Source organism: Antrostomus carolinensis, unplaced genomic scaffold (genome assembly GCF_000700745.2).
Source record: "Antrostomus carolinensis isolate BGI_N321 unplaced genomic scaffold, ASM70074v2 scaffold33574, whole genome shotgun sequence".
In the NCBI taxonomy this organism is placed as follows: Eukaryota; Metazoa; Chordata; class Aves; order Caprimulgiformes; family Caprimulgidae; genus Antrostomus; species Antrostomus carolinensis.
In genome coordinates, this window is record NW_010313401.1 from 30,869 (window position 1) to 58,839 (window position 27,971).

The window sequence follows — 27,971 nt, forward strand, 5'->3', positions numbered from 1 at the left end:
CTAGCAAAAGGAACAGAATTTGCAGCAGCCACAGCAGACTTGTTCTGGAATCCACATCCAGCCTTTGTCTCTGCTTGCTCACCAGCACTTCAGGAATCTCCACGTTTCTCTGCTTTTGCTTGAAGTTAAACAATGATCCAGTAAGGAGCTGCATGTAGCAATCAAACTATTTTTCTTTCCGCAGTTCAATCTGGCTTTTATTTTATTTCATCTCAGTTTTGTCTATGTTGCACATACAGAAAATCAACAACAAAAAAAGCAGTATGAGATTGAAGCCTTATGCTTTTTTTCCCCTCCCAGCCGCTGTAACTCCCCCAGGAGCCCTGCAGGTTACTCTGAGGAGGTGCAGCTGCTGGCGAGCAGTGGCTGCAGGAAGGATGCACAAGGACAGTCTGAGCAAAAAGGCGCAGCCCACTTCAGCCAGCAGGAGAGGAGAACATGGCAGCTTTCTGGTGGTGCTGATGGGAATTCCTCTCCCTTCGCTGCAGCTAGAAGCCAGGGCTGTGCCTATTCTTAATGAACCTGGGAGATTAATGAGAAAGGCTGGCAGGGAAACTCACTTGAGGAAAGCTTCCTCATATCTGAAGGGACGTCTTCACCGCAGCTAACACTACAGCCCTGTTTTAATAAAAATAAGTTTGTAATGTTTGTGTTGCAGAAAGCATCTGTCTTACACATCACTGCAGGGCAAGATGTTGGTTTTTATTTTAGTATTTTATGGTAAGGGAGAACATTCAGAGTTGACGTGTAGGCTTTGATGTCCTTGATGGAAGTGACAGTCATCAAAGAAGACGGGGGCAAGAAAATAAGATGAGGTATTTCACCAGATGAAGAATTTTGTACTTCTGAGACAGCTGTAACCTCTGAGTCCCCTTCATGTTTTCCATATCCAACCACCTGGAAAAAAGTTACAAAAAAAAAAAATAATTTGGCTCTAAGCATCTAGAATTTAGATCTCATTCAACGTTCATCTGCCCTGACACTTAAATACAATTCAAATTGCAATAATAATTAGAAATGTAGGAAATGTGAACCATACTGTTGATAACTGTGACATTAGAAGTTTAGAGTACAGAGCTCTGTTCTCCACACCCTTACAGGGCTCTCTGAGCCTACCCAGAGTTGGGTAGTGGTGAGGTTGGCAACATGGAGCTGACACACACTCACGTGTACGCTGAGCACTTTCTTCTTGTTGTTTCTGTGAGCTTGGAACCAGGTGACCAGGTCTGATTTTGTAACTGACTTCAGCGCTTCAATCTGAAACCCACAGGAACGAGGTTAAAGTACCACAGTGGTGATTCGAGTAATTTTAAACAGAAATGTGGTTTCTTTACAGCCTCTATCCCATTAGATAAAAGAACTTTTTACAGTAGCGTGTAGTTTTAGAATCGGTGTGGCACTGGGAGCATAAATCCCCCTATTTATGTTTTGCATTTAAAACCCTGTTCCATTTGGCATCGTTTAACAAGGGACCACCAACCTCACGGGCAAGCCTGTCAAAGAGATACTGCTGTGTCACAACTTCGTTCCAGTTCCTGTCTACTTCTTCTCCAAGATGGGAATCTTCACATTCTTTAAGTTTTATCAAAGCTGTAACCTGTATTTGAAAAAGACAAAACAATTAGTTTCGAAGGGTTTAAAACTACCTTAATTTACCATCAGATTCACTGAAGTTAAAACCCAAATTACATTAACATCTACTTTCAAATGTAACTGTAAATGGCCAGAGAGCAAGTGTTTAGAGAATGACTGCAGAACAGCGTGAGAGGCAGGATTTAAAACTGAGTCCTCAGAAATATACCAGATAAATGGAACCAAAGCCTCCAGTTTATGTGTTATTTAGCAGTTCAAGGAAGCGTGTTTCAAGATCCAAGTTTTACCTGGGTGCTAAAAGCATCTTCAGTTAAATGCTTGATTCTCTCTTCAAAGCAAGAAAGAAACTCCTCGATTTTATCGTCAACCAATTCAGAACTAAAAGAGAGTTAAATAATTAAATCGGGCAGGAAAAAGAAAAAAACAATACTGAGGGGTAAAGTGGCAGAACAGCCCCCAGATGATGAGGGAATGTTTGGGATGGGCTCGCTTCTCTCCTCCCCTGTGAACACCATCTTTTCTACCTTCCCTGGTATCGGGGAACAAAACCAGTGCTCGGATTCGTGGCTCTGGTTAGTGCTGTTCACGGGGACTGCAGATACCCAAGCAGCATGAGGAGTTGCTGCTGTGCTGCTGTTGGGGACCCACGCCGTGGTATGGACCCAGGAGCAGCGTGTGCTTGAGTGTGCGCTACCAGAAACCCCAGTTGCAGTCCTGAGCCCTGCACATCAGTAGTTCTGTTCTACTGGATTAAGACAGGAAGAACAATAATGGGATGTGCTGGACTGTGAGGTTCCAAAAACATTAAAACCTTCACAGCTGACGCAGACCTCAGTAACGGAAGTGTCATCCCAATGTAAGAAACAGAGGCAGCAGTACTCTGTGCTAATTAAACTTTCACTGACACAGTATTATTTTTCAGAAGTTGCATATTTTTCACACACCCCTTCAGCTTTGGCAGCTCCAATCCCTGTAGTCAGCCCCAGCTTTGAACAAAACCATAATATTGTTCTGTTGGCTGAAACTGAGCCAGAAGAACAGCGATACGGGATTTACTTGGCAACAGATTTAGCTCACCTGGCAGAACAGCTTCAGAAGGGCAGTGGGATATTTTCCTTTGTCTGTGGATTGCTTTTCCCTGTTCAAGGCAGGACTGCTGCAGTTTTAAGAAGTTTAAAGCTATTGCTTTATTTAGGTGTTGTGTTTCAGTCACTATGTCACACCTGTCAGCAGTGGACTGCTCTCTTGATACTCCCTGTGGGCTCTTATGTACCTCCCCTCATAGAATGAAAAAAACCAAACAACCCTCCATGGCCTGAAACAAGTGTGAACTCTTAAATGAGAGCAGGGGTTCAGAAAAGCTGAAGCAAAAGCAACCTGAAGTCAGCTGGGACCTGATCTAACAGAACAAGTAGATTAAGTGAAACTCACTCAGTAGTAATTCTTCAGCTGGATCTCATGTAAATACACCACTTATTTACACAAAATTTGACATGTAAACATGGCCACATAGTTCATTTGACACCTCACTATATCCCACCAGGCTCAGATGTTCAGTGCCTGAATACATGCAAGGTCCACTGGCCACCCTGTTAAGCTTGACTTTTCTAAAACCAGTTGCCATAAACTTCCTGTGCTGAAGTCCTTACTCAGAGGAGAGCAGCAACAGCTGCCACTGACAGAGATGCTTTGCACAGCGCAACACAGCGAGGAACGGCCGGCCACCTCCTCAAGTCCCAGCTGGCAGAGCCATGAGAGACATCTCTCTGCTGGAGAGCAGAGCTGGTGGGCATCAGCCAGGCCTGGCTGCGTGAGTCTCTGGCAGGAGGACGTGGTGGACATGGGGCAGCAAAGTCACCAGAAATGGGCGCTGGCAGCTCAGGGGCAACTCCCGCAGCCCAAGCCTGGGAGTGGCAGTGAACATGAGCCATGGAGCACACACTTACTTGTACTTAGTTGCCTGGGTTGCTACTGTCACCGAGAAGCCAAGAATCCCAGAAGTATTCCTGCAGGTAGGGTACACGTGGTAGCTTAAAAACAAAACAAAGGAGGAAACAATAAAGTGATTCCACAGGCAGAACTGAATTGTCATTTACAGAACATGCTGCAAGTTAAAATAGTGTTGGTACTTTAAAAAGAAAAATCTCAGATATAAATTCTCAGTGGTCTTTATTTCCTGCACCACCGCACTTGAGTGATTCCTCATTTTTAGGAAATCCTTTTAGGCTTGGCAGAGTATCTGTGTTTGTGTTCCTGCAAACGAATTCCTCAGAGTGACAGAGCTATGGCTGTGACAAGCTTGTTGCAGTTTCCTGAGGTAGAAGGGTGCCTCTGAGGGAGGCTGCTACACACCACAGAGCTGCTGTGAAAACAGCCCTGGGCAATGGGGACCTGATTGGGGAAGTAGAAGGAACAACTTGATGCTGAATAATTCTGAGTTAACACACTGGTAATAGATGTAATTCTTAACAACACAAAAGCAACTTGGCTGCAGCTTGTGTTGACGGCCGCTCTTGGGTTTGATGTGTTTATGCTGCCGTTTCCATTACCATAATTGAGGAATTGGCCACTGTGCTGGGAGGGTTTCCAGAGTAAAAATACCAGAGAACAGCAAAAGCAAGTGTGTAGGTGCTGTCCTCTGCAGTGAACTCACCCCAGGGTCTGCTTGGTTCTCAGGAAGTCAAAGCAAGGCTCTTCCATGTGCATCTGAAACGGAGCACAAACACATTAGAGCAGAAGTGACGCTCCCTGCAGCCACCCCTCGGGCTCCGCGCAGAACCGTGATCGCAACGTGTGGAAATGGAAGCGCTGCCTTTCCAGCTCCACCCACTGAGCTAAGAAGAGGTCTCAGCCTTTGAGGTCAGTAGCTCAGAGAACACCTTCCACTGTGCAGCAGTTTGGGGATCCTGTCCCAAACACTCAGAAGTTCAGAGTGAGCAATAGAGACAGGCTGGCTGTGCCCTTGGTCCCATTTAGCCCCATGGCCTCAAGTCCAAGCACTGTTTTCAGGGAAGACACTCTGGTCAGAGTTAGGAGACACAAACACGAACTTACCACGAGCAGCTCCATAAGGGTGTATTCCCTTAGGTTCCTGGCACCTGACTGGAAAGAAAATGAAGAATTTAGGGTGATTTCGGGCAGTTAAAGGCTAAAGTTCAGACCAAGGTGACAGAGGTGGCACACACCTCAGCCTGGACTGCAGCACTAAGTTACAAGTTACTAAGTTTTCCGTGGAGGCCTCAATATGACCTTCAGGGGGGCGGGGGCAGCCCAGGACCACGAGAAAAGTGGTGAGGACTGAAAGGAAATCACCAAGGCACAAACCCAGCATCCTGCACTGGCACAGGCTGGGAGGGGAAGATGTTCTCTACAACTACCTGAAAGGAGGGTGTAGTGAGGTGGGTGTTGGTCTCTTCTCCCAAGTAACAACTGATAGGACAAGAGGAAATGGCCTCAACTTGTACCAGGGGAGGTTTAGATTGGATATTAGGAAAAACTTCTTCATTCTTCACTGAAAAGGGTGGTCAAGCATTGGAACAGGCTGCCCAGGGAGGTGGCTGAGTTACCATCCCTGGAGGTATCTGAAAGACGTGTAGATGTGGTGCTCAGGGAAATGGTTTAGAGGTGGACTTGGCAGTTTTAGGTTTTCGGTTGGACTCAATGATCTTAAAGGTGTTTTCCAACCAAAACAATTCCATGATTCTGTGCTGGTTTCAGTGATCACCACACGCTGCGAGAGCCCACCCAGGTTTAGCCTCTTAGGCCAAGGGCACGTGCTCACATGGGTTTCAGTGCACACTCTGCAACGTCCCCGGCCAGAGACAGCTCTCAAGGCTGGGACATGAGTACAACCACAGCAGCAGCAGCAGCTACCAGAGGGAACAGGCTAGTACGCACCGAGCCAACGTGTTACCTGGTAATAGACTGTCACTTCCGAGTTGGCATCACCTTTGTTGAGAGTTTTCACCTTACAGAGTAGATGCGTACTTGGCAAATCCACCACCCGGAACTGAACAGGGCAGGGATGGGCCAGAGGAGAGAACTGGAGCTTTCTGAGGGGAGCACAAACAGCAAAGTGTCAAACACCCGCTCACATCTTCACCAAAACCGGGACAACACGCAGGCATTTACACACTCGGTCTGACGTTAATTTCCCCTTCCCCAAACCAGAACAATGTCCTGGTTGAACTGCCAGGATGAACCATCACCTCCCACAAACACCAGCAGCACTGTATCCAGGCGGGGAGGAGAGAATTCCTGCACCGCTCCCACCCTGGCCCCTTCCTTCAGAAAAGAATCTCAACTCAACTGTAGTTTCTACACGAGGAGTGGTGGAAGAGTCAGAGATACTCACTGAACAACGTAATTCAGAAAATCCTTTGCTTCCTAGGAGAGAAAGTATAAACATAAGGTTTATTTAGAAGAGAATTATTACCCCAGTTCACAGCCACACACCCCAGCCCATCGCTTGAGAACGTGTCCCCCGAGCAAAAACCAGCTGAGCTCTGTCGCGCCACCAACATCCCTGCCCCCTCGCCTTATCCCAAGTCCCTCTGGACACCTCTGCACCACGTGGCAGAGCAAACAGAGCCTCCACGCAGCTTCTTGCACTGTAACTTCTGCAGAAGGAGAATGCAGAAGCCAGAGACACAGCATCAGCCATCGCAAGGGCAAAGGGTGGACACAGGCGGAGATAAGGCCCCTCTCTTGTGTGTGAAGTTGGAGCTCTGGGAAGGAGACTCTTGGGCTTAAGTGGAGGAAATGGGAAGTAAGAGAAACAGTAAAACTGATGGAGGAGTTACAGGGTTGCACATGCCACACTGAGAGGAGCTTTGCTCACACCAAAACTGCAGCAATCAATCCATCCTGAATGAAGACTTTTAGTAAATCCCAGTTACATGTTCCGACCTCCTTCTGTCCCACAGCTTAGGAGGGGACAGCTGCCATTACAAGAATCTGACCTCCCAAAGGACATCAGCACGTTTTCTTTAGGAGGCTTCAAACAGTTTGAGGACAAACAGCACCAGCTATGCCACACTTCTCGGCACAAATCCTAATTGCAGAAGGTTTCTCTCCCATGCCACGCACAGGCACTCAGTGACGCTGGATACATGGAGTTAAGTCCCCTTACAACCCTATTTTAAGAAGCCTGACAGGCCTGTGTGTGACCCAGTCCCAGGGCAGAACATTTTGATGAATACTGTAGGTGTTTAACAAGACTGAAAACGACCAGACCTCAATCAGGTTTGATCAAGCCACGCAGGCAATCAAATTTCCATGTACTTTGAGGGCAGCTTCCTCCTGTGGCACCACCCTGGCAATTTCTCAACATCAAATATATCAATACAGCAAACAATATGATAAACAAGGGCAGCAGGGGCAACAGGCTATGGGTGTACTGCCACCACATTTTCTCCTCTCTGTAGTTTAAATCCAAATTCCTGAAAAAAAACCCCTCTCTGTTCAAATTATCAGCTATGGACTCCTCAGTGCCTCATCTAGACAAGCGCTCCCGAGTTGTGAGGTGAAGCCACCCTGCACCATCGAGCCTCCAGATTGCCAGTACAGAAGAAGGTGCTGGAGTTCCTGCAACTGTATTAAAGCACATTCTAAGAACAACTTTCAGTGTGTCAGCTGCTGAAGCTGTACTCACTCTGCTTGTGAAGTTTCCTTGTACGAGACCCTCTACAAAGAGCTGTGATTTGAAAGCCTTGACAAAGGACGAGAGAGACTCAATGGAAAGGCCGTTCATCAGCGTCTGGTATTTATCTATCATGGACCACCTGCCGTGCTCCAAAATCAGGAGACGCACATCCCTGCAACGCAAGGAAGAAAACAAAACCACAGGCTGTTTCATGAGCTGCTTCATGTAAGAGATCCCATTTCTGACTCAGGGTCATACCAGAGACAGGAAGATGGTCCCCAGGAGCACTGCCGTGTGCCCTCCCTCAGCACCTGGCTACAGGTTGCATCCAACAGCAGCGACCTGGCTGTCCAGTCTGACCCACATGTTTGGTATGTGGGTTGCAGAGCTGCTTGAGCTCTCTAAACCACAAGCAAACCCTGGAGCAAGCCTCCACCAGCAAACTGCTGTGATTCCTGAGCTCTTCAGCTCAACCTCAGCACTTACTGTGCAGCCACTTCTTGCCCTCCCCCAGAACTCACTTGGCCAGAGTCTCGGGTTTGATGAGGATGTTGAAGTATGTTTTCTTCAGCTGCTCTGTTATCATTTCAAAAACTGCTGGAGTAAAGCTGAAGTCAGACAAGTAATCGATGATGAGCTGAAATAGAAGCTGTAAAGAAAACACTTTTAAGTCAGGGTTTGGTTTTGATTGTTTTGTTTTATTTTTTTAAATAAAAAAGAACTAATTTAAGCTTAATCCTATATAATAATAATAATTTTAAAACCATAATGATTTGGTCAACATAAGAGACGTGCAGGGTGACTAAAGCACATTCCTCAGTTCTGTTAGATGTTCTTCACTAAGTAACTCTATTCCAAATTACAGCTTCAAAAAGACTGTGTTTTTAGAAAGTGAATGAAATAAGCTCAATATTCCAAATCAACAGGGGTTTCTACATTCTGTTGAAACAAACCCAGCTCGTAACTCCAACATTTCTGGATTAGATGTTGCAGTTTTTCCTTTTAGAGCTGACCAGCACAATGACATCACAACAGAGCAACATTCATGATTAAAAAAGAATATTCAGACCATGCTATTTGCACCTCTGGCTTTTATGTTAAACCTCACATCAACGAGCCTGACAGATGACTGACAGTCTTGTTAAAGCTCCAGTCAAGCTCTTGCAATGAAAGTCTAAGGAATCTTGGTGGTTCTCTCCTCTTGGATCACTGTGTCCTCTCTGTTTGTGCTTGCCATGTCTTACACAGCCAGTGTTTAGAGAATGGGAGCAGGGATCCCCGATCCTCCCAAGGTAAGCTCTTAGCAACCCAACAAAGAAGAACTGCACCCAAACTGAGTATGTTCAGAAGCTTTATTTCCAAAGTCAAGTTGTAAACAAAAGCTGTTTTCAGACACGCTTCTCCAGGCAGCATGCAAACATCCTTGGCTTACAGATGGAGAGGCAGCAACACTCTAAATGGACACAGGAGACTAACAGCGTTTTTTAAAGGAAAAGCTTTTAAAGTCTTAATGAAGAAAGATTTCTCTTAAGTCAGCCTAAGGCCAGTAATTTGAGCTAATTTAAGTGAATAAAACTACATCTTTATATTCCTAAGCACATGAAAAAGCATATGCTGCATTATCATAGAATCATAGAATGGTTTGGATTGGAAAGGACCTCAAAGATCATCCAGTTCCAACCCCCCTGCCATCAGCAGGGACACCTTCCACTAGACCAGGTTGCTCAAAGCCTCATCCAGCCTGGCCTTAAACACTTCCAGGGAGGGGGCATCTACAACTTCCTTGGGCAACCTAGGATTATCTATCCTATATCTGAACAGAGACACAAATTCTCCAGTTTCAAATACTCCATCTAAACACTCAAAGCTCCAGCTGCCAGGAGAAAAGGCACAGACACTGAAAAGCAGCAGGCACAGAAGCAGTGAGAAGATGAGCAGTACTTACAGGTAGTTTATGATTGAATCCTTTCACTCGAATGACTAAGCCATGCTCTCCAGCCACCAGCTTGTATTCCAACTGAGCGACGTCTGCTTCATAAGCTGGTTCACCAAGATTGTGGGAAAGGATGTTTACAAATGTATCGAACAAAACTATGCTGGATGGAGAGAAGGGCAGGGAGGTAAAAAGAAAGAAAAAAAGGAAGGAGTTGAAGAAAGACAAAAATCAAGCCCGATGAGTTTGATGGCACACGCAAGAAGTTCTCCAACAGAAATGAATACTTCAGTAAAATGAGATTCAAAATGAAATTTTCAACAAGATACAAAACCTGGAAATACAGGATGCAAGTCTCCCTTTGTCTAGAAAGCACACGACACTACTTAACAATTATTTTAACATTCAACTACTTTTTGCAACGAGTAAGATTCCAGCTTCTCATAATTTAAGATTTCTTCAAGGTAGGAATGCACACTGTAACACACTAATGCTCAAAACATTGAACAATCACAGAAAATGAGATTAGTATACTTTGTGTAAAGGAATAGGGGATGGATGAACTCAAGTTACGCTGAAGACTTGAGTAATGAGATGATTATTTGTCTATCAAGATAAAAAAAAAATAATAAGCTACAGCAAACCAGGCTACACAACGTGGAAATTACAGTCTGTGCTCTCAGATTTTTGTTACTGCCTGCATTCCAATTCGAAGTTCAAACTAACAAAGCCCTGATGAAAACAGATTTATAAAGGCTTCCCCAAAACATTACTTGTGCAGGTCTCAGCAGACTTAGCTGCTGTTAAACCAATTTTTCCCAAACTTGCACTGGGGAATAACACACCATGGAACTCCTATGCAGCTGCTACAGCAACTGACCTGCTGCAGAACCACTCTGATCAAACTGCAGATAGAGCCAGGAGGAAAGTGTAAGTACATGAGAAAGGGAAGCCTTATTCTATTCTAGTTTAAAATTAATCTCTCTTCATAGTTTTTCACTAGGTACAAGGATTTAGCTACTCTGCAAGGTAAGTATGAATAATATAATCCTTACTTCTCTGCAGACTGCTGTATCAATGGAGAGATCAGATGGAAACGAACATAACCTGGTGGGGAAAGAGAAACTTAAATGACCAATTGTATAAAAAGCAACAGCTTTCTAAAGTCAAACAAATTTCCATTGGGTTATTCTTTTGTCACAGTCTGAGTCGAATGAAAATGGTCATGCAGCTATAAGAATACATTTTTGCTTATATCAAGTCATCATCAAATGTCTTCTCTTTTTCACTCAAAAAACTTCCCTTAAAAATACCAAATAATAAAAAATACAAAGCTGTGCTTTGCAGAATACTGACATGATGTGACCAATATAAATAAAAAAGAAAACTCCACAAATCATCTGATTAACAGACATTAAAAACTGTGACATTCTGCTTGAAAGCAGTAATATATTTTCCACATTTGTCTCAGATCCAGGTTATATTTTTCTTTTTTTCTAAAGAAGACTATAGTCTCTTCTAATTCATGTGTTCCTGCATTTCCAATCCCTTGTCTCAGTATCATATTCTGTCTGCCAAATTCTGTCCATGGTAAGACATTCAGAAATCAGTGTATTTCAGTGATTCCACTTTTTAAACTGAGGTATCAGCAGGATTTCTTTGTTGCAAGGTACCTTTACCTGCTTCTCTTTTATTGTAGCTAATAAACACATCAAAAGGACCATGGAAGAGCTGACAGTAAACACTGACTTTAAATGGTGAACACTATCATGGGTTATTTGCCTTCAAATAAATTTCAGCTGGTAAAAACAAGGGCTTCCTACTCTCTGGAAAGTCCTAAGGCATTTACCTTTTGGGATTTTGAATTTATCATCCTTTCTGTACCAGAGACAGCCTTGCTGTGTGCTTAGTGTTTTGACTGGATATTCTGTCTCAGGGCAGTCAGCAACTTTCAAAGCAAAGTCAGTGGCTAACAAAAAGAAAAGCGAAATCAAAACCAGAAGTTAGTGGGTTTCACAGACATAGTCAGGCTACATGCACAAAAGTCTTCAAAATTAACAACAAAATACATTTTCCCCTCTGCCAGTTTGCTAAATTGTATGTGATAATGCTTTCCTGGACCCAAAGAACATTTATTTTTCAGTTCCACACCAGAATAGTGGCTCAGAAGCAGTGCAGAAATGGTGATGTTGCACTGCATCCAGGATACAAGTTATGGGTTTATTTTCATTTGGTTTTGGCAACAAAGCCAGATGGTATTTAGATGCTTTCAAAATCAGCAGGATTAAGTAAATAAAATTGCTCTTCTAGGATGTCCAGAACTCCCACTGATTGTGTGAGGCCCACTCTGCTATGGCTACATGATCCATAATTTTACATCTTAGAAAAACTCAGTTCTTGTAAATAAAAGAATATTAAGTAAATTCAGGTGAAGAGAGCTCCCATATTTTTTAATTTTCAAAAACAGGCCGATGTGCAGATGAAAATTAAGATTGTTACTAAACCACAGAAAATTCTCAAATAAATTACTGGGGGAAGATTTCGCTCATGCTCAGGTGCCTTACCTATGTATTTGTTTTCTTCTGGAAGGTGTAAATCCTGATTCAACTCAAAGTCACTGGCCCATAAATCACTCCAGTATTTGTCAATATCTATTAAAAATCATGAAATACATTTAGTTCAACAAGAAGGTAATGTTATCCTATTTCCTAGACCAGTCATCTCATCTCTTAGCTATCTCCATGAAGATCTGCAGTACAACAGGAGTTTCTTCATGTCACCTGGTTCATCAAGACTCTTTCTAATTCCCTTTCTATGAACTCCCCTGGTGCAGGAGTCCTATTAAAAAGTAAATCAAGCCTGTCTGCATTAATAATCCAGCTACCAACACACCCTGTCCTTCATTGTTTGTGTTCTTTTCCCTGCTCAGGACTTGAACAGCAACCAAACAGAGGGCTTGCTGGGATCCCCGCCTCCTAAAATACTGTAAACTGGGAGTGGGAATCAACAGATACCAAACAAAGAACAACTACTGAGTAGGACAGAGTATTTGACTAATGATAAGGTCAGTTTAGCATTGAGGATTAATTTCCCTACTTTCCTGTGGTTGTATTTTGTGTTGTCACCCTTTCAGTATCTCTACTGCACGAATCAGACATTCCCTAAGTTTCTGCTGTTGTTTTACCTTCCACGCTGTATTGTGTTCCAAACCACCTCTCTTTTAGATGACACTGGCCTTCATTGGCAGCAGACAGCAAAACAAGGTTGGCTCTCTGAGGACTGAGCTGGTTAAGGGCATCAGCAATGATCTGCAAGTTCAAGAAAATACTTCAGTTCAAATGCAACTCTGGCTCTGCCTGACCCAGCAAAGACTTTGCAGTATGAACACAGGAAGAACAAGACATAACAAGCTTACTTTTAAAAAAGGAGACTTGCTTTCTGAATATAAGAAGTGTTTCAATTAATACAAAACCTGTGCCTGTATTATGCCTAATGATAAATGCCTATATATGTGCCTATATTATACCATATGCCCATATTTTCCTTACATCAAAACGTGTAATCAGAGTTCAAACAATATTTACCTCAGGCTTGTATTCAAACAAGAGCTGGTCTCCTGTCAGAAAATCCTCCTTCTGAAACAACTGCATGTTCTCACAAAGGCTTTCCACATAGTCTACTGGATCTGTCTGCAAGCAAATAAATAAACAAATAAACAAACCTATTTTTCACATAATCAGAAAACTAAAATATCAGTTTTCTGTTCTGAGAAGAACTTGACTGGTCAGGTATGCTGAGCACGAGTTGCATGCTGTGCTTGTTACAGCATTTAGTTTCAGTTATTAAAAGAATATATTTCATAACCATATCTAATGCTCAAGACTCCTCTGAGAATCCAGAAATTTCAGACATATCATCTTTGTAGAAGAAACCTTTAGCATGCAGTTTACAGTCATTAAACCTAATAAGTTAAAGACCCAGTAAAATGCACTCCTTGCCTCCAGGGAACACAAGCAGAGTCCTGCAACTGAAGATTTCGTGATCTGGAACCTGCAAAGAACAAGCCAAGGAACTGCTGCTCCTGCATATCTCTGATTCTGCTCCTCTCCTAAGTTCTCTGCCATGATGTACAACTTGAGGAGGAAAAGGTTTTCCTATTTGGACAGGAAAGTATAGACTGCCTTTTAATGGTGTACGACTGCCTAGTGGAGAGCTTCTTACTGGGTGCTTTTGGGTCTTTTTGAACCAGCCAGCATCATACTGTAGATTCTGGATCCAGACACAGACCACAGTTCTCCTGAACACAGGGGAGTTTGACACGTCTGTGTCTTCTAAATGTAGTGGAAAACATGACCAAGAATTTCTTAAGATACCTGAGGAAACATTAAACCTCTCTTGGGGCATATAACTGCTTATCCCATCAACCGGAAGAGTGGGGTGCCATGGCTAAGTCATTCTTCTGTCCTTACGATGCACAACCAGGTGCACAATCAGCTGGCCAAAAAGGCAGGACTCCCAACAGCAGGTATGAGCCCAGTGTAAATTTGAGCATTTTCTGTTCCACCTGGCTTGACACTGGGAAGTACACAGTCTGTTAGAGCAGTAAAAGTTCTGGGGAACATAAAATTCTAGCTGGGAGTACTAAAAAGAACCAAGAAGACTAATAAGAACTTTTCAGTACTAAATAGCTACACTTTGATGAAGAAATCAAACTTCCAACTGGGCAACCTCTGTTGGGAATGATTAAGGACAGAATCATAAAATTGTATGTAGGGCAACATTCATTCCTTCCTGTTATGTCCAATATACTAAATAGCCACCTTTCACAGATTTTTAGTTCTTGTCTACTGTTCTGGGGAAAGCTTTTGTTAGGAGAAGACACCTTGTTGCAATCCTGTAATAGCTGAACTTTGCTAACAAATTCTAATAGCTGTATTCCACTACAAAAACCAACATGTGGCATTTTAAAAAATGCACCTGTAAATCAGTGTAAGCTTGTTCCTACCAAGGAAATCCACCGCTCTCTTATCTATCACTTGGGGTTGTTGGCAGCAGTTCTTGCTGCCTGTATCACTTGCAAATACCACTTCTGCCCTTCAAAGGGCACTCAAGACACTCAATATTCTCCATATGCTATTTTGAAGGCAGAGCTACAGATGCAAGGATTTGCTAAAAACGACACTGCTGCCATCCTGATGCTCACAGCACGCTGGCGGGTCTTAAAGAGTGTCTAAAAATACTTGGAACATCTGGAAAGAAAAAAACCTCCACTTTCAATATTTCCTATTTTTTTTTCTCCTTCCTGCATCTGTGTACCTTAAAGAAACCAACAAACTTCAGTGATGCTTTCAAGCCATATATGTAGTATATGGATCTGTTTCCCCCAAAGGAAATTTCAGTGCCATTCAAAAAAACCAAGTTACCTCACATGGCTAAACACAGTGAGAGTAAGAAAGCCAACTCAGTGAGGCTTCTCACATTATCCAAATTGTGTTCCCTTCTTTTTCTTTACCTTTAATAAAAACAAGTAAGATTTTTGCTAATTGTTATTTCAGTAAGCCAAGGAGGACTTGACACAAAACCACATTTAACTGTGATGTTTTAACAGCAGACAAGGGGGTCATGAGCACCCCAGCCTCTGTGAGGCCAGGTCACCAGCAAGCCACAACTTTCACACAACACTGCTTTTCTATTCCCAGAAATCAGCAGTGCCAAAAGAGCTTAAAAACAGTGAAATTAGGCACAAATACTGAAAAGCCCTGAACAATTTACAGAGCACTATTAATGGGCACAGAACTTCACACAGAAGGGCCTAATGATTAAAATTGAAAAAGGACCTACCTACCAGGTAGAGAATGAAAAAAAAGTAACACTTAATTCTGCTCATTTCCTGATAAAGAAAAAGTCACAATATTTCTCTGCCTAGAGTACAAATTCTTTCAGCAAAATACAGCCTTATTAAGTGCATAATCTATTTCTGGTTAAATAGAACTTTGAAAGTGTGTTTCAAAATTAAAAATAAATCATTTTTATGGTTTACCTATATGAATACAAAACAGTGGATGAATACCTGTTCCTGGTAGTGAAATTCATTAGCTTCAATCTTCTGTATTTCTTCCCATATTCTGTAAAGGAGGGAGAAGAGAATAAAAGTGGATTTCTTCCATTATTCCACAACATTTATTGATAATCAGAAAAAAAGCAGTCTTCTATGAAAGGCATCAAGGGTGAGTTCAGTGATTAATTCACCTACAAGACATAGAAGCCAATATTTAATTCCCTTCCATCCAAAATGGCATTTCTCAATTGGCAGAGAGTTCTGCTCTTTTTTGAAGAGAAAGAGACTTAACTACAAAGAGTCAAAATCTGATACCAAATTAACATAAAGGTTAGAACACCACAACACCACAGTCCTGACTTCACATGTTTGGCTCAGCAAATTTATTTAAATAAACCCAAAACTGCACCTTACATCTACACTAGTTCAGCTTATTAAAATTAGAAATCTGATCACAATAAATCTAACTAAAAGCACGAAGAAACAAGCACAAACATTTAGCAAATTAATTTTAATTATTTTTTAAACTGATATATTTCCCACACAGACAAACTTTACTACTGACTCACTGTTTATGCTCTAGTAACTCCACAAAAAGTGCAAACAGTACAAATAAAAGGCTAATGGAGAAGGACAATCTCACAAATATCTGATGTAGTAGCAACACTTGCCTTTTATCTGGCCCTCTTTTCTGCAGCATCTTCACATACTGAAATACAACATGGGCCACCTGTAGACAGAAAGGAGCAGATTAATTTTTCCAGACATTAGGAAAACATTAAGAAAATCAAGTTGCAGTAAACCACACCTCATAAAAGTGCTTGTAACCTTCATCAGTTAAAGTCACAGAAATGCTGAAGATGGAGTAAGTGGAATTCTGTTCAAATCCTGTCTCACCATTTCCTCCATATAATGCAAGAGCCCAAAATCTAGGGAAGAGTAAGAGGTACTTATTAATTACTCATTTCAGCTTTATTTGAGCTTAAGTTACACTTAGCATATCATAGCTTTCCTTCAGTGGCTTTCAATTCATTTACAGTTTACAACTTTACAACATAAAGATGTAAACCTCAGGATAAAGAATTCAAGAAAGACAGTGAAAAAGTTAAGTGACCTTCTGCAGATCTCTTAAAGATCAGTCACAGATACTGCTGATCTATGGATCACAGACCAAAACCTACTTATTTCTTAATTGGGTCTATCATCAGTTTAAAGAGTATCACTACAACACACTGATAAAAATAGGTAGACTTGGCCTTCTTTTGTATGTATAGAAAATATATATACAAAAAATAGAGTTTGCTTTCATTTTAATGACAGCAAAGCATTTAATAACTATGCTTAAAAAATACCTACTTTTTCCTAAGGAAGGAAAGAACACTGCCTTTGCCTTCATGTCCCACCAACCAGGAAATATAATGAAGAGGCTTCACCCTAAAAGAAAATATGATGGAGATTAAATGCCAGGAGGTAATATGTTTCACAGAAAGAACTCAAATCATTAGACAAATGACTTAAAATATACACTGTCTGTTTCTTCACAGGTTTTGCATTTTCAGGCAGCATTAGGATAATAAGCTAAAAATGTGGGAGTTGAGAACATAATGACTGATCTGAGTCAGTGAGGAACGATGCTAAATCAGCTGTGTACCAATTCCACTCAATTTATAAAAGGAGCCACATCTGCATCAGTTTAATTCATTTAAAAAACGTTCCCCTAGCTGAACCAAATTAATCTGTAACACGGATAAATAAAATTATTTGGTTTGTTGTGAAAGTCAATAAATTATTCACAACATAAACATGGTAGAAGTAAAATACAGCACCATCGTACCTGTAATACTGTTCTTGTGGGGGAAGTGCCCAAGTGATACTCAATGAATGAACTTTCCTGATTGGAACAACTGAACACAAATAAATTTATTGAATATAAATATACATGATTAAACATAGAAAAGAAATTTTACATAATGCAGAAAGAATGGTTAAAAGTTATTCAGAACCACACAGAATTATTCTACAAAGTATGCAAATCACACAGAGAAAATATGAAGCTAGGTATTCAAAACATTTAAACAAATTATTTTACTTACCCTTGTAAAGCTTGTGAAATTCTGGTGTGTCAAAAGGCTGAGTCAGATGCCCAAAGCTGGGTTTGGGTAAACCACTTAAAAGGAAAATTAAAGTGTGATGTTACTGGCAAGGACTAAAGGCTACACTGAGATAATGACAAGACGTAAGCACCCACTGCTCTGACATGACAGAGGCGGGACACCAGACAACCAGAAAATGGCCCTTAGCAAAGGGTGCAGCCCAGGATCCACCCAGCCCAAAGCTGAAGGCAACCTGGCATTCACTTGCACTCTGAGTTAACACAACAGAGTTAATTACCCAAGATTCAGATACCACATCAACTCTTCCCTCTCCTTCTCTCCAAGGCCCTAACAATAAAAAGCTTGCTGTGGTAACAGGGGAAAGGAAAGGAAAGGCAAGGCAAGCACAGTAAACAGCTTCCTGAGCTGGCCCTGGATTCACGGAATCCTAACAGATTCCTGACAGATTGTCTCCTGGGGTAGGAAGAATGAGAAGGATGGAGGTCATGAGAGTCAAATGTGTCTCTGTATGGCATTAGACTTTGACAAGCGGCATTTCCCTGCACCACAGATATAAACATCTTGCAAAAGCAGAAAATGAAAAGGGCAATAAAATCCTTTTCAAGTTAGTAAAGCTTTTGCAGAACCTCCTTTTTAGACAGCACACTGGAGTGAATTATTAAGAAACAGATCAAGTTCTAACCAGTTGCCACCCTAAGGATGACACTTAAATTCAAGATATGGTCTTAATTTATTTGGCTGCTAATTATTTTTGACATAAAGCAAACATAAGAAATGTAAAATGATAATCTAGGTTTGAATAATTTATCATAAAATCAAAGTATCAGTACATATTAAGCAAACACTGCTGCAAGTTAGCACCATGCAGCTTGCAGGCTAAATAATTGTTGAGCATAAACAAAGTTTTCCTGAAACAACTAATGCCAGTCTTTAATTTCCAAAGTTACCTATTTTTTCTGGATAAAAATGTTAGTTAACAAATATTCATCTCCTTAGTTTCTCCAGTAAGGGATGTTTTTTAAAAATGGACATTTTAAGAACAGATAATTTTATAGTTTGTAATGCCTTTATGCATCAAAAGCATCTTACTTATTTGGGATCTCAGAGAAGATTTCTGTCACCCACTTTTCCAATGTATCCAGTGTTTCTAATAAGGAAAAAAAAAAAAGAAAGGCACAAATGTAATTTCCTGAAGATCTAACACAGATTATCTTATCTCACCAGTTCAGTTATTTTAAAGAGGCAGCAAGTCAGTATATTTTAAAACTGCAAAGTTCTAAATGATAAGCTTCAAAGCTGTTGGTTTGAGCCAATTCTTAATATTCACAGAACTACATCTTTGGTCATAGCTCTAGTTTGGTATGTATTGCTGAAATCTCATGCTGATGCAACTGGGATTTAAAGTCCAGTAGTACCTGGTGTGACTGTGAAAAGGAATCACCAACTTAGAGACCTACAAAACCACCAGTACTTGCTAGACTCACTCCATCCCTCTATGTCCAGAACACAGGCAGCAGTTTTCACACCTGAGCACGGTCCTACAGCACTAAGAATTTCTTCTCATCCTCTTTCCTGAAAGAAATGTGTCAAGAACCAGAAGTGTAATTTTTTTTAAAATGACCAATTGGAGATTGCTTATTTAAGTGAGCATTCTGTATCCCCAAACTGATGCAGTACATGCTAAACAACACCAAAAAAAATGCGGGGTAGGGAGGAGGGGGTGGGACTCCCAGTTTCTTTTGTTTTAACAGAGATAGAAATACAAAGTAGACCTGGCTGGCTATCAGTCCTCATGCTTTTCTTCCCAGTCACCCCAAGAAACATTACAGCCCATCACTACATAAACAATTACTCAAGGGGCATTTAATGCCCTGAGAATTTTACAGTCTAGACAGAAAAGAAAAGCACAGGAGAAGAAAAGAATTGCCACCTCTATTGTTGCCATCTCCATTTTATAGATGGGAATTGCAATCAGTTTTAGCATTCAACAAGCCCCTAAGCACAAGCCTAACTTGAATGCGCACAACTATTTATTTCCAGCACAGGTCTCTACTACATGCTTAACTTCTTGAGACATGTCTTGTTTATTCTCAGCAGAAACAACCCATAGGTCTGAAGTTCCTTGCTAATATGAAACTCAATTCCATTTGAAGAGGATTTTTCAGCCTATGGGGAAAAAAACTTAGAATCTCTATTCTTCCTAGAAAAATGTATTTTATTTTAAGATCTCTTTGAAAGAGCCGCAAACAGAACAAGACAACTTGGAGACCCAGTCTCAGTCTCCCCAGCATTTTCTGTGGAGGTTCCCTGTTGATGGCAGAGAAATCAGCAACATTAGGTCACTTAAGTGGTCTGACTCTACATTCCTATAAGATTCTTTTTTAAATGTATCTTTCAGATTTTAACATTTTGTTTTACTCTGGAACCCATTCAAGAGTTTCAGTTAAAAGTTTCTCAAGAAGTGGAAACCAGGCTAAAATCTACATATAAATACTTCCTGCAGGTCTGGAAAATCCACTAATGCAGCCCGGGCTGCAGTTGAACTGGTGCTAAAAGCCCTACACCAACAGCAGCAATGAGCCTGTTTTTAAGGAACAACTGACGTTACCTTTGGATTGGACGACTAAAGTCATATAGTGAGCAGAGTAATGGCGCTGCCAGAAGTCCCTCAGTCTGGTGTAGGTATCAATATTATTCATTTTAGGCTCATGTTTGAGTGTATCTGCATTACCTATAAACATCAAAAGGTGGTTCATTATCAAGACACTGGTTATGTCAGGACCAGATATACAGAGAATTTCTTTTTCTCCCCTGGCACCAAGTCTAGTCATGGTAAGCACATTAAAAATACTTAGAAATCCTAGAAACCCTGGAGTTAAAGGAATGTTAACTGAAATTTAATATCTTCCAATTTCTAGTTCCTATTATAAGGACAGTTGGCACTTCTATGACAAGGGAGGACAGACACCTCCTGCATTATCGGATCATGTACTGCACAGCTCATTATGTGTCGCCAGCTGTTCCCTCACCAATGGAACTTGCAGAACAGGGGAGGGAAAAAGAGGGGAAAATATGATATTCAGTACATGTCACTACAGAACTTTAGAAAAATTACCTACATTTCAAAGCTGCCTAACTCTATTACCCATCACACTGCAATTCACATGCTCACCAGCATCACAAAGCTGAGGGAACTAGGACTCTCTATTGTTCAGGAGAGGAAGGATAAATTTCCCTTCTGCTCCACTCACATCACTGTGAAGGTCTACTTCTGCAAGTTCAACAGTGATTTATTTAATTTTGAAAAGCCTCCTTAGACACAAATCCAGAAATATTTTCTTTTTCCAGGAAATCTAAGTATCAAAAAACAAGCTTAAGCAAGACAGAGATGACTCAGAGAGCACCACCTTTACATTCTCAGAAAGCTACATGATTATATGCCCAGGGCAACCTGGCTTTGACATCAACAAAAAGCAGTACCGGGATGAAAAGTATCTTAAGAAGCAGACAGTTGTTTTTATTCCCAAACATTTTACTGTAAAATGAATAATTGCTCTAATACTTCTGAGCAAGACTAGTGTTTGCTGTGATAAGATAGCCCATGTTAAATTTTTAACCACTGAAAAGATGCATTAAGTATTATCACCACTTTATAACATAAATTCAGAACTCACCCCAAAAAAATTTCTTCATAGGATGTCCAGGCCTGGCAAGACTCCCAAAGAGCATCTCCTTTCTGTTTGCATCAGAGGGTCTTGCTAGTTGATACTCTGTTAGTATAAAGAATTTGCAGTGGCATACATCAAAATTTGAGGTCACGTTTCCACAAAACAAAACAAAATAAAACAAAAACCCCAACCAAACTGAAAAGGAGACACACCGCACAGATGCAGCCTGGAATAGTTCTGTTTTAATGTACGATGAAGTAGTGAAATAGGATAAGGAACAGGACTTAATAGCAGTAATAAATGTAAATCAAGAGAAGAGGAAAAACGTAGCTCATTGCTGAGAAGAAGGGGATAAGCAGGGGAAGTATGCAAACCCCAACCTGTCCAGTCTGAATGCTCTCAATCTGTTAAATTTAATGGGAACACGAGGCCATCAATATTCTACAGAGTCAGGCCCTGTAGAAAGTGCCAGAGAACAATTACAAACCTGCTTCTCCCATATATGACACAGAACAACTTTTAGCCTAATAACTGAAACAAGAAATTGAAAGCTCAGCGAGATAGTTTCAAAAAATGCAGTTTTATAATCAGTTTACGCTAATCTAAATATGGAATTCTGTTAAAATCAAGAATTCACCCTCTTGAACCGCATTTTCCTGTTCCTGTTTTTGCTGGCAATACAAAACATGCACAGCAGAGCTGTAAACACTTCTTTTGGCTGAGTTATTCTGCAGTCAGTTCATCAAGCTAACATAATTTTACTGGTTAACACATTACTACAGCGTCAACACAAGGGAAGGAGTGGATCTGCATGATGAAGGCAGTGCTAGTGAAGGCGTAAACAGACTTAAGCTGTTGAAGAAACCACACCTTAACTCAAAGACAGGTCCTTGTTTATACTGACACTTATCTAAATTCCAAGATCAAATTGCCCAGTTTTCCTTGCCAGAAGACAGATGAAGAAGATGACCTGGAATAAATATTTGAACCAGTTGGTGTATCTGCCAATAACTTCTTTTTTTTTTCTAAAACGGTGAAGTTTTATAGGCAGTCTGGAGGTTTTCATTACATATTAGAAAAATCAAGTGAATACTTCACTCCTATGCCTGGTTCAATTTCCTTCTGTGAAGTGACTTTGTAGTTATTAAGGTGACAGAATAAGGACACAAGTACAATCACCTCAACTTGCTGTATTAACTCCACACAGAACTGGAGAGAGCACTGGGGGTAGGCTGGAGCCGCAGGCATGTTGTTCACTGGAGAGCATCCACATGCTCATGTAATTGCCCTGCCAGCTACTGCCAAACCACCTAAAATTATCAATTTCTAATTCAAGAAATGAGATGGTAAACTCTCGCAGTGATGGCACTACATTCAGTCTTTCTCCTCTAACAGCCATCATTGATATCCATGAAACTTAAAGAGTTTAATCTCTCTGTCAAGCTAGGTGAACTTGACTGAAGTGCTCAGGAGGATAGTCCAAAATAAAAACCAATAAATAGTGTTACAAAATAGGTCTTGTTTCTTTAAGAAGATCTGTTTCTTTAAGGCTAAAACACAGAGGAAAAGATACTCTTACTTACCACTGTCTACAGCCTCGACTTCTCGGTCTATTGCATCCCTGATCATTAGCGGGTGAATAAAGAATTGTGCCCACCTATGAAACAGAAAAATTCATATACTTTTCTTCAGTGTCTATTAAGGTAGGGCAAAAACCCAGCAATTAAATCCAACATCTAATATTTTAGTTTATGCTTAGTTTACTTTTTGCCTGTCTTGCTACAAATCATATAATTCTTGACTATGTCACCTTAAGGAAAGATAAAAGCCAGTTTTGTGACACCATCAAAAACCAAAGGGCAGGGCCTCCCTGCTCCATACAGTGGGAATGAATTGGCTGGATACAGTTGGATCTGACACTAATGGGTGCAGGATCACCTGCCTCTACATCCTAAAAATGATCACATCAGATTAGACAGATGATCTATCTAGTCTGGTTCCTGGCTCTAACAGGGGCCAGTATCAGATGCTTCAGAGGAAATCCTCGGTCGTTCATTAGGAACAACATGACCGTAGGGAAAGTTTCTTCCTAACTCCAGGCAACAAATTGTTGATTTATGTCTTGAAACATAAGTTTTTACATCCATGACAATTTTATTATCTACTATAAAAGTCAGTGTTGCCATGCAGATACATCTCTTCTCCTGTACCCATAGAGAGCAGAGCAATGGGAAGGGATAGATCTGCAGTGAATGGAGACTCTGCAGACGGCTGACAGATAATCTAATATTTCTATTTTATTTGGTTTTTTTAATGATGCATTGAACTGGTTGAAGAAAGGTTAACAGCAATACACTGCTGACAGAGTTCTATGGCTACAGGACCCATTAAACTAAAGACTACTAAAAGGTGATGTCTTATAATTTCTTTAGATACACAAGTGCTTGAATGAGCAGAAATCAGCAGCAGCATCCATTTATCTTCTTTGTATGAGATGCTGTTCTACAGAATCCCCAATTTCTGTGTTTTCCCTCCACTAAGTGAGCTGTTGTGACAGATTGCCATTATACTTTTTGATTCTTTCACACTTCCAAGCATCTAAAAAAGCTGGACTAGTCTGCAAATGAAAGCTAAATTTGGTTCAGTGAAGTAAAATTTAGGCGATACTTGGTAAAATGTGTAAATACTTGTTCTTGGCATCGTCACAGGAGTGTATTTTGATTAAAGTAAGTTCACAGTGGAGTCTATGCTCCTGAGATATTTCACAGCATCAAGAATACTCAGCTGCCATGCCCCTGTGAACAAGTAATTCCCTCTCACTGAATGAGACCACAGAACTGGTGGAACTGTTGTCCCAACAGCACAAAAGAGGAAGTTAAATACTTTCTGGTGAAAGATTCATACTTCACTGAATAACCTGGATTGAGTTAAATGGATCCTTTTGATGCACACATTGTATCATAACTTTCAAGGCTGCCCTTCCACCCACCATGAGGGATTAGACTTGGGGGAAAAAAAAATTAAAAAAATTAAAAACCACTCTATCAGGACAGATATTTCAAAGGATGAGTCACTGGGATTCTGGGAGCACTTCCCCTCTGAACAACTGTCACATTGCATAAGGTTTCTCCTGCCATCAATGCTATTAGTTTAAGGGTGCTACAATAAACAAAACCCTGCACATGGATCCCACTTAATCACACAGTGGCTGCACCAGCACTATTTCAAAAAAACAGCAATATACCCAAAAGGAAATAATATTCCTTATATTCAATATCCACTGTTGTAGTGCAGGTTCCACAACAGCCTTAATCATCCCAAAATGAAGAGCTGAACAGCTACACCCAAGCTCCCGAGGCACATACCAACACTGGTTAACACCCAGTCACCATGTATATGGAGTTACCTGTCCAGTGCTTCTTTGAAGTACTTCCTCTGCACATCAAACTGGAAGACTGTCCGCTCACAGTCAGTTGAAGCATTGTCACTGCCCCCGTGTTTCTTCAGAAACGCATCAAACCCGTTCTCATCTGGGTACTTCAAACTGCCCATGAAAACCACTGCAACAAAAATCAGTAAATTACCAAGATGACAGGAATTTGATGACATCAGTTGCAGCTCTAGCAACCCCTCTTCAGCACAGTGTTACCCACAGCTGACCCACAGCTCACACGCAGAGGCTACCTACTAAACAGCAAGAGACTGTGTAATCTGCCCAATAATTAGTGTTGTCTGCCTTCAGCAGAAGGCCCAAACAGACTGGAGATAACGGTGTCTTTCTAGGCATGCATGGCCTTTATCAGTCAAGAGTAGTATTTTGAGATACATTTGGTCAGAAACTTCATGTGGTTTCTGTGCCTGTATTACTGCTTCATCATCCTTTACTAGCAATCAAGCTCTGCAGCTCCAGCCTAGTTTATAAAGCCACAGGTAACATGCTTCCCCCACGTTTAATGGATAAGAAATAATGTTAATATACATTAATGCACAGCCTGCGAAAGGGTATGAGATGCCTTTGCCCATATTAAGAGTTCCTTACTAAGTCAGTATTTTTATAAAAATCACAAATTTATTTAACTAATGAAAATAAATTCTGGGACAGCTGAAATAGGAAATGATACTACAACACCAGGGAAATTTGGAGCTAAAATTCACTCATTTTGCACTGAAGCTGGAGAAAATGAAACAGGAGCAGATACATACTATGTTCCAAGAAGTGTGCTAATCCAGGCAGATCTTCGGGATCAGAGAAGCTGCCAACAGCAATGCAGAGGGCTGCTGCAGACTAGGGAAAATACAACACTCTCAGTAAAAGCTGCTTCAAGAAACACTTCAGAAAAATGACAGACGTATAAGATAAATCAATCAGGACAGGCACAATAAAAAGAAGGTCTAGTCTGAATGCCTAATCACAAGGTTTCAGAGCACAAGAACACTCGCTATATATTTTTTTCACCCTACAGCTTTAAGTACATACCTGCTTTTCTGTACAGCCTCTCTTTCTTGTCTCTTCCTTTTCAGCTAGCTCTTCTAATTCACTGTCATCAGCATCATTGAAATCATCATTATCTCCTTCGTTGTCCTCACCCTCATCCTCCTCATCACAGTCCTCCTCATCAAAACCTTCTCTACCATCTTCAATCTCAGCTCCAGAGTCATCATCTTCATCACTCTCCTCTTCAGATTCATCATCATTGTTGTCTTCCTCCTCCTCTGAAGATAAAGCAGCTGGGGCACCATCCAAGTAATTCAAATCCGAAATCAAAAGTGCACATAAGCCATTTTGCAGTTTGATATACCTAAAAGAATAATTATTTGCAATGAATACATTCATTTCTCTCATCTGAATTTTCAAAATCATAAAAACTTCTGTATTTCCCCCAATAGCTTTGTGCTCTTCAACTAAGATTTCCTAATGAAAATCTAATGGTAGCTAAGAAGGTGAGCAGTTTTATAGCGAGAAAGTAAAAACACTCTTCTGCTATTCAACTATAGCAGAATATCCAACTATATTATATATCTAAGCTATAAGAATAAGAAAAAAAAGCAATTCAAGGCAGTAGCAGAAGCCCTTCTCCCCATAAGGTCAGGGACACTGATCTGGGATTTTATTCCTCTCTCTGTGAAATATTTAAGCTACTAGCACCCACTCAGAGAAAACTTCAGGTACTCAGAATAGGCAAACCCAAACTTCCATAACTTGTTATGCTTCTCAGGCTCTTGAAAACATATGTCAGAATTAAGATCTTGGTCACTGCCTCTAAATAGGCCCCAGAGACTCTATTTTATTTTATTTTATCAATGCTTGCTATTAAATGGGGTCCACAGCCAAAGCATGCATGTGTTAAAAAGGACAGATCTCCTCTGAAGGCTGAGTAAGTCACACTGATTTGGCTGGGTTGCTACCAAGGAGCAATGCACACAGAGTTCTCTCTCTCTCTGTGCATACATACATATGTGTATGTACATATATAGAATTTTTTTATATGTGTGTACATATACATAAATAAAAAACCCCAAAACCACAAGCCCTCTGTCTAGCACCATCGTACAACTTCCCAGGCTGAGGTCTGCAAACACCAATGCTTTGTGCTACACGATCTCTCAGCAGTGTTAGTTCCACATCAGTTCAGGAACACCCACAATTTATCAAATAAGCCAGAGCACCTTCTCCAGGAGCTTGAGCTGCAGAAAGGAAGGAACTCTGGACACAGAAAATACTTGATCCAACCTAAGAACTGGAGTGATATAGATGGGTGGTACCCAGCAAAAAAACCTGCTGGTATAAAATGAACTCATGGTCACATCCCACCCTCAGAAAAATGTGAGCTACACAGCAAGTTCATACCAGATCAGAACTTTGCAGTGTGCCCACTGTCATGATTCAGTAGCAGAAATTTCAAAGCAATTTCCAGTTCAAGCTACATGGTAAGTACCCAAAAGAAAAATGAAAGGCACATTCGGTGTCTTCCAACTCCACAGTTCCCAAAGTTTCTCACAAGAAGTTTCTTGCATGTTTAATTCATGGCTATCATTATGCAATTCTAATGCTTCCCAGCAATAAAAGCACACGTTATTATCAATATTCAATTCAAAACATGGAGTCAGTGTAAGTTTAACTTTTTACTAGAGCTGCAGGCCACCTGCTATGGATCTGCAAACCACAGAGCAGCTGGGAAACAAATTACTCAGAGTACTTCTCTCCCAGTTGAACTTATTGGGGATGTATTTGGAGTAAAGGGAGTCTTGTGACAAGAGTTAAGCAGTTCTTAGACAAAAGAAAAACCACACTCCTTGGACTACCAAGTCTATGAAAAAAAGCTGAAGATAAATTTTTTAATGGTTGTGTTAAGTTTATGAATTATGACCACTCATCCAACAGGAATTGATAGCACTTACTCTGGGCCAGGGTTTCATGATCACTACCACACCTGTTTTGCTCGCTGCAGTACAAATTTGTTCCAATTAAAAAGGCACAAGCGCATTTTTATTCTTTTAAACTACACCACATAGTGTATAACTTGAAGAGATGCTATGACTAACCACAGGAGGTACAGAGAGTGCTAGATGCGTGCTAGTGTCTGGGTACAAAGTTAATCATCCATGCATTGTGGAAGCCTGTTTGTATCCTATACACCCATCGTGCTGTGCAGCGGCAGCACTGCCGAACGCACACAGGGTCCTGTAACAGACAGGCTGGGCACTTCAGCCCCAGGAAAGCTGAGAGCAAGAGCCCCAGAAAGTGACAAGCCAACACTGCTACAGCATGGCTTCCAGCACAACCATCATCATCTTCACCTCTGTATAAAACTGTCTTCTTCAGGTTGTCATCAGCTTCCCAGTGAGCAACAGCCAGCCACGGAGAGCCAAGAACAGAACAGTGCTGGTCGTCCAGGAGAGGATTTGCCATGGAGCTGTTCAGCCAGGTGTATCCAGCAGCTCCTGCTGATCCTTTCCACAT

At 41.0% G+C, this 27,971-nt stretch overlaps 1 protein-coding gene across 1 annotated transcript; it reads right to left on the reverse strand.

The window, feature by feature from the left end:
• Positions 1 to 681: 681 nt before the first annotated feature.
• Positions 682 to 27,971, reverse strand: NRDC (nardilysin convertase). Its single transcript, XM_010167354.1, has 31 exons — positions 27,766 to 27,971; positions 25,488 to 25,809; positions 25,214 to 25,295; positions 24,417 to 24,570; positions 22,594 to 22,667; positions 21,017 to 21,112; positions 19,951 to 20,073; positions 18,432 to 18,489; positions 17,322 to 17,395; positions 17,063 to 17,132; positions 16,585 to 16,662; positions 16,037 to 16,157; positions 15,900 to 15,958; positions 15,241 to 15,295; positions 12,755 to 12,859; positions 12,355 to 12,478; positions 11,735 to 11,821; positions 11,020 to 11,139; positions 10,226 to 10,277; positions 9,183 to 9,333; positions 7,759 to 7,886; positions 7,247 to 7,409; positions 5,948 to 5,979; positions 5,507 to 5,645; positions 4,648 to 4,695; positions 4,247 to 4,299; positions 3,540 to 3,623; positions 1,881 to 1,971; positions 1,481 to 1,597; positions 1,168 to 1,257; positions 682 to 897 (listed from the first exon to the last, which is right to left on the reverse strand). Exons 1-31 carry the CDS (start codon positions 27,969 to 27,971, stop codon positions 703 to 705), a joined length of 3,351 nt encoding a protein of 1,116 aa, XP_010165656.1. The 3' UTR covers positions 682 to 702.